Here is a 7,544-nt window from a genome sequence, read left to right as displayed (position 1 = left end):
CTGCAGCCGACACTTGGCATTGCACATGGTGATCTTAGGCTTGTGTGCAGCTGCTCGGCCATGGAAACCCATTTCATGAAGCTCCCGAAGAAAGGTTATTGTGCTGACATTGCTTCCAAGTTTGGAACTCAGAAGTGAGTGTTGCAACCGAGGAGAGACGATTTTTTACGCGCTATGCGCTACGCGCTTCAGCACTCGGCGGTCCCTTTCTGTGAGCTTGTGTGGCCTACCATTTCGCCATTGTTGCTCCTAGACGTTTCCACTTCACATTAACAGCACTTACATTTGACCGGGGCAGCTCTAGCAGGGCAGAAATTGTTGGAAAGGTGGCATCCTATGACAGTGCCACGTTGAAAGTCACTGAGCTCTTCAGTAAGGCCATTCTACTGCCAATGGATGTAGCTCAGTTGGTAGAGCATGGCATTTGCAATGCCAGGGTTGTGGGTTCGATTCCCACAGGGGGGCAGTATGAAAAAATAAAAAATAAAAAATAATGTATGCACTCTGGATAAGAGCGTCTGCTAAATGACAAAAATGTCAAACATGTTTTAATAAGGTCAATAGGTATCCCCAAAAAATAGGTAAAATGTTTTTCATAAAATATAGAATTTTGCCTTAACTACTATAGCCCATAGAAACACATCGAATAACACATTCATAAATGGCAAAAAATACAGGCAAAAAATGTATCATAAGAAATACTGGTTTGAAGTGTCTGTCCTATATCTTGGAGATATAAGAAAGCTCAGGATGTTTGTTTATAATAAATAATAATTTGAACCCCTTTTTAAAAAATTTTTTTATTGTTGGCACAAAACTACCTCTATACTTCCATTAATTTGTGTGGGTAACCTTTAGACGAGTCCCGTGACACTTGTGGGGGTAAAGCATATTAGTTTGTATCCCAAACAATTCGGACACTACAGATAAAAGTTGGCACATCAATGTTATCGACTTCAACCATTCAGATGCTGCAGACGTTTATGTGAGAAGACCGATTTTCGGGATGTCTCCTGGTCTGACAAGCAGCGCTGTAGCTCTGCCACTTTCCCCTGCAGATGTGGAAGGGCGACATAGGCGGATGTGGTGAATTGAGAGGCAGCCAATGCAAAAAAACTGCAAAAAAACAGATAGCTTAAACTGACAGATTTTTGAAGGGGATTTTTTTTTTTACGGTACATCAAACTGTTGTGATTACTAGCTGAGAAACTTTTATGAGTTGATTTTACTCCTGGCTCAGTTTGTCTGGGCAGTGTCTTAACATCATCCTAAAACCTACTCTTAGCTGGAAGTTTTTAAATGGATTCCTAAGACCTTTTCTGAGATGCTTTGTGGATTCTGGGCCCTGACTGCACCTTGACAGGTAAATGGCAGGTTCATGACTGGTCTGCTTAAGATTAATCTGAATGGTGTTTTATTTGCCTACAGTGTGATTTTGATGTGCTGCATAGGAACAATTCAGTCTTGGAAAAATGTGAACTGGTGAATTTTCAGGCAACCAAAGGCCCACTACATTTCACAACACTTTTGGTAACTTAGAAGTGTTTAGAAAATAGTTAGGGAAGCAGGATTGTAGGATTTGTTGTAGCTCAGGAAGGCCCAGCGTAGTATTGAATGTACCACACAGTAAATGCACTGAAGATAGATTTTCTGTTTTTGACATAGAAATAATGGGAGGCCTTCTGCGCTCTTTTTTGATTTGGATTCTTCCACATTCTCGACAGTGTGAGGGTATTTCTATTTATTTATCAGTCTTTGAAATGCATAATACTGTATCTTAAAGTAGTCTGTAGCTATGTGTTACGCCCCGGTCCTTTCTTTCAGGGAACTGAGACTATTGTCAGAATCAGATGTTTTCAGCGCATGAAATACTCATATCCTCTTCCCACAGGGAAGCAGCCTTTCAGAGGCTGCTGTTACTCCTAGTGTTGCTGTGTCTCTCCCCCCCCTGCTGTGGGAGGACCTGGGCTCAGAGGAAACTACCCTGTGATGTCATCTCTCGCAACCATTTACTGGCCTTCGACTGCTCGGACAGGAAGCTACGCCAGGTACCCCACGATATCAGCTGGAATGCCACAGAGCTTGACCTCTCCTCCAACCAAATCAAGATACTCTCCAGCTCCTCGTTTTGGAACCTCCAGAATCTGACTCAGCTAGACCTTAGCTTTAACTTTAACCCCCAGAAACATCCTTTGAAGATAGAGGACCAAACATTCTCCATGCTGGATCAGCTGGAAGCACTGCTCCTTGATGGTAACGGCCTTTGCACAGTGCCGAGGGGCCTTCCGTCTGGGCTGCAGATTCTGTTTCTGAGGTACAATGACATCAGCACTGTAAAACCGAAAAACTTCAGGGATATTCCACATATTAAAGTCCTCCATTTAAGTCACAACTGCCAAGGGAGTGTCTGCAATGGGACCCTGGTTATTGCAAACCACACTTTCTCCAACCTCACTGACCTGACAAACCTGACACTGTCTTTTAACGGACTGAAAGCCATCCCTCATTTCCTCCCCCCATCGCTCCAGCTGCTCAAACTCAAACGGAACCTAATCACCCACATTCACCAGCATGACTTGAGTGCACTCACTAATCTGAGCACTCTAGACTTTTCAGGTAACTGTCCTGTGTGTTCTAACGCACCTTTCCGCTGCTTGCCCTGTAATACACCTAACGGGGCACTACAGATCCACCCAGAAGCCTTCAGGAAGCTCTCCCAGCTGCAGGAGTTGATGCTATCAGGAAACTCGTTAGAGCACCTACAAACATCCTGGTTTGAGAACCTCACCAACTTACGCTACCTGTATCTCTCATTTAATCGTCTGGTTGGGGAGATAGCCAATGGGGACTTCCTCTCTGTGCTACCTTTCGTAGAAGTGATTGACTTGTCTTACAATAATGCTGGACAATCTTCATATTCCCACAACTTGAGGCTCTCAAAGAATTTTTCCAAACTGACATCTCTGAAGACATTACACCTAGAAAACTATGTTTTTTCAGCTCTTCACAAAAATCACTTGAAACCACTTTACAGTTTAGCTAACCTGTCTGTGCTCAATTTGGGAACCAACTTTATCTATTGGGCAGACCTTTCACTTTTTGAAAAGTTCCACAACTTATCCAGTGTTGGCCTCTCAGAGAACAGTCTGACTTTCCTGTCCAAGAGGGCAGATGCCTTGTCTGTGAATGGGTATGGCTGGGGCTATGAGCCAGATATAGACAGGTATGGGCCTTTCATACACAAGGATGAACTCTACCGTCGCCATTTGCCTAACATTAAACCAGAGTGTCTTGCTTATGGTCCAGTGCTCGACCTCAGCAAAAACAACATCTTCCACATAAACCCTGATATGCTGCAGGGCCTGAACAACACAGCTTGTCTCAACCTCTCATCTAACTTCATTGGAGACATGTTCAACGGCAGTGAGTTTGTACATTTCTCCAAGCTGAAGTACTTGGATCTATCCCAGAATAAGGTCTACCTGCGCTATGAGCATGCATTCAGTGAACTGGCAGCACTGGAGGTGTTGGACTTGAGTTATAATAAGCATTACTTTGTGGTGGCAGGGCTAAACCACAGTTTAGCGTTCCTGGAAAACCTGGGTTTTCTGAAGGTTCTGAACTTGAGCTGGAATGAGATCAGCACCCTCACTGATAAAACCATGTCAAGCAGCTCCCTGCAAGAACTGAACTTCCAGGGCAACCGCCTGGACATCATGTGGAACAACGGTCAGGATTTTTACTTTAATCTTTTCACAGAACTTAATAACCTGACGTCCCTGGATCTGTCATACAACCAGCTCCACCACATCCCATCCGAGGTATACGACAACTTCCCCAAGACCCTGAGACGCTTGACTCTGAGTAAAAACAGACTTGAGGACTTTAACTGGACGAAGCTCACACAACTATCACATCTGGAGGAGCTGGATTTGAGTAAGAACCAACTGGAGCAGGTGGCCTTAACCTTCTCCACTCTTAACAGTTCACTGAGGCTGCTGGACCTGAGCTATAACAGGATTTACCGGCTAGCGCCTGGTTTCCTCAGGGGCGCCAGGAGCCTGTGGGTGCTGGACCTCAGCTTCAACCTGCTGGAGCTCATCAACCAGACAACGTTTGAATCTGGAGCAGAGAACTACCTCCAGCAGCTGTCACTACAGGGGAACCCGCTCCACTGCACCTGTGACCTGCTGGACTTCCACCTGTGGATGAGGAGCAATGAGGTGGAGCTCCCTCTGCTGGCCATCGGGGTGACGTGTGACATGCCCGCGGAGAGGAGGGGCAGGTCTGTGTTGAGTTACGACATAGAGGAATGTGTGAATGATGACAACTCAATGGCGTTCTGCATCCTCACGTCGTTACTCGTCATTCACGTTCTGTTGGTATCTCTCACAGCACACCTCTTCTACTGGGACCTGTCCTATATTCTGGACTACTGTGGGGCCAAGCTGAAGCACCACTGTCGCTTACTGCCGACAGACTGTGTCTATGATGCCTTTGTTATGTATGACACCACAGACCCGCTGGCCTCTGATTGGGTGTTGAACCACCTTAGGGTGGAACTAGAGGAGCGCGGAGAGAGGGTTCGCCCACTCTGCCTGGAGGAGCGTGATTGGATGCCAGGGACGCCTATCATGGATAACCTTTCCAATAGTGTGCAGCAGAGCAGGAAGACGGTGTTCGTGCTGACAGAGGGCTTCCTGTCGCGTGGTGTAGTTAAAATGGCCGCCCTGCTGGTGCAGCAGCGGCTGGTGGAGGAGGGTGTGGACGCCATGGTGCTGCTGCTGCTGCAGCCCCAGGTGCTGCGACGCTCACGCATCCTCCACCTGCGCAGACGGCTCTGCAGGCGCAGTGTTCTGGAGTGGCCTGCAACCGCCGGTCCGGCTGCCCAGCGCTGGTTCTGGCACCAGCTGAAGAGAGCCATATGGAAAGATCAGAGAGCCACACACGCATCACTACACGGCACATACTTCACTGGGCGGTGAACCCAAGGACATGAAAGGAATTGACGAAAAACAGGAAACCGACCAAACACATGGCTGAGTTTACTTACCCACAGCTTAAAGGTCTCCAATTCCTACTCTGCAGTGTTCTAGAATCAGTTCCTAGAGACATGACAGTGTAGTTCCCCCTCTCTCTCTCTCTCTCACACACACACACACACACACACACACACACACACACACACACACACACACACACACACACACACACACACACACACACACACAATGTAGCCTATTGTAGGGGGCTGCATGGTTATCTGTACAATCCATAATAAAATATTAGGCCTTAATTTCTGTTTTTCCTGTGAAGGATTATATTATCAATCGTCCCATTAGCTTCTCTGTGAAAATGCCTGCCTCATCTACAGTACAATATAGTAAATAATGTGACTCCTACAGTGAAGCATGTTGGTGGCAGCATCATGCTGTGGGGATGTTTTTCAGCGGCAGGGACTGGGAGACTAGTCAGGATCGAGCAAAGTACAAAGAGATCCTTGATGAAAACCTGCCCCAGAGCGCTCAGGATCTCAGACTGGGGCAAAGGTTCACCTTCCAACAGGACAACGACCCTAAGCACACAGTCTCTGAATGTCCTTGAGTTGCCCAACCAGAGCCCGGACTTGAACCCGATCTAACATCTCTGGAGAGACCTGAAAATAGCTGTGCAGCGACACTCCCTATCCAACCTGACAGTGCTTGAGAGGATCTGCAGAAGAGAATGGGAGAAACTCCCCAAATACAGGTGTGGCAAGTTTGTAGTGTCATACCCAAGAAGACTCTAGGCTGTAATCGCTGCCAAAGGTGTTTCAACAAAGTACTGAGTAAAGGGTCTGAATACTTATGTACATGTTATATTTCAGTTGTATATATTTAATACATTTTTTAATACATTTGTCATTATGGGGTATTGTGTGTAGATTGATTAGATTATAAAAAAAAAAATCAATTTTAGAATAAGGCTGTAAAGTCACAAAATGTGGAAGAAGTCAAGGGGTCTGAATACTTTCCGAATGCACTAATACTGCTTCCACAGGAAACATATACAATTCTGTAGCCTGCATAAGACACATACATTCTTTACCTCTCTCACTTGGTTATAATAATAACAATTTACATCATTTAGCAGACACTCTTATCCAGAGCGACTTACAGTAGCGTGCAATGTTCCCTCTAAGCTGCACGCGTGCGTGGGCGTGCACCTTCCCGAGACAGCCATGCAGAAGAAATATCAGCCTGCACAGAGAAACACGAGATTGAACTTCACTCAACTTTCTAGAGTTTTCCCCCTTAGTTAACACTATCAACACTTCCCTTTACTGTGGGAATTGTGATCGAATCAACAAAATATTAGCCCCTTTCAATGCAACATACCGAAACAAAACGAACTATGCAAGCCTGAGTATGCAAAAATAACTATGCAAGAGATGTATGAAGGACAAGTGGATGTGTTCACAGTAAACGCACGCCCTAAGTTGCACAGAATTTTCACAAAGCTCAAGTTTGCCCTCAGCAGATCTGAAATTTGTTCAGTCCCGATTTTTGCATATATTTTCCTGTGGGAATCAAACCCACAACCCTGCCGTTGCAAGCGACATGCTCTACCGACTGAGCTATACAGGATAATAATAATAATAATAATAATAAGAATTTAATTTGTAGAACGCGCGTTTCCCACACTCACTGCTCAAGGTAGAAACAAGAAAGGGCAACAATACATCAAAACATTGCCTATTAATGCAAAAGATAGGCTAGGCAATCAAACATTAAAGCTAGTTTGAATGGGTAGGTCTTTAGTTGTGTTTTAACAAAGAAATCGAATCTGCCTCCTTGACATGCTGTGCAGGGTTGTGGCTGGTGTGTAATGTGGTCCAATAGCTGAAAATGTTTGATGAAACAGTACTGGCTATATGGATCTTCCTACAGAATATGAGATGATGATCCCGTACTACTTGTTAAATGATGAATAGGCTATCCTGGATCATAAAGTCTATTTCCTGGCCCTAGTTGACCTTACAAGGAAAATGTGGCCTGGAAAAACTCCTGGCCCTAATTTTGTCTGAACAAGTATTTTTCACATTCCGTATTGAATTATTCCAGGACAATGCAAGAGCACAGAGTCGACGTTAAGAAATATATAGTTTTTCACGCATGCTTGTATGTGTGCCATCATTTGCCCTCATCACAATATTCTAAATATTCAATCACAGTAGCACACTTAATATATAAATCTTACATGTGTAGACAGATCTAAACAGTGAAACTATTTCAATCATAATTATCCTGCCCTCTAAAATCATTCAGGTGGCACCATTGACTTATGGCATCAATATCCCACTGGGCAAAAACTGGTTGAATCAATGTTGTTTCCACGATATTTCAACAAAAAGTGTCCTGTCTAAGAAAATCAGTGTTAGGAATGTTTGTCATCATACCGCAGTGCTTAATTTGAGCCGGATCCTGCTCCTCTCAGATTTGACTTTGTTTGTTCCGGCACCTATTTGTCCGGATCCGGTACCTCTCCAGGCACGATTTATTAAT

At 44.8% G+C, this 7,544-nt stretch overlaps 1 protein-coding gene across 1 annotated transcript; it reads left to right on the top strand.

Annotated features, from left to right (window-relative positions):
- The first annotated feature begins 1,850 nt into the window (after positions 1–1,850).
- On the top strand, positions 1,851–5,459 carry LOC121542188 (toll-like receptor 8). Its single transcript, XM_041851668.2, has one exon. It carries the CDS (start codon positions 1,851–1,853, stop codon positions 4,983–4,985), a length of 3,135 nt encoding a protein of 1,044 aa, XP_041707602.1. The 3' UTR covers positions 4,986–5,459.
- Positions 5,460–7,544: the final 2,085 nt, after the last annotated feature.

This window comes from Coregonus clupeaformis, chromosome 27, assembly GCF_020615455.1.
Source record: "Coregonus clupeaformis isolate EN_2021a chromosome 27, ASM2061545v1, whole genome shotgun sequence".
Taxonomy (NCBI): domain Eukaryota; kingdom Metazoa; phylum Chordata; class Actinopteri; order Salmoniformes; family Salmonidae; genus Coregonus; species Coregonus clupeaformis.
Note: the sequence above shows the minus strand (reverse complement) of the source record. Positions and strands in the feature narration are given on the sequence as shown.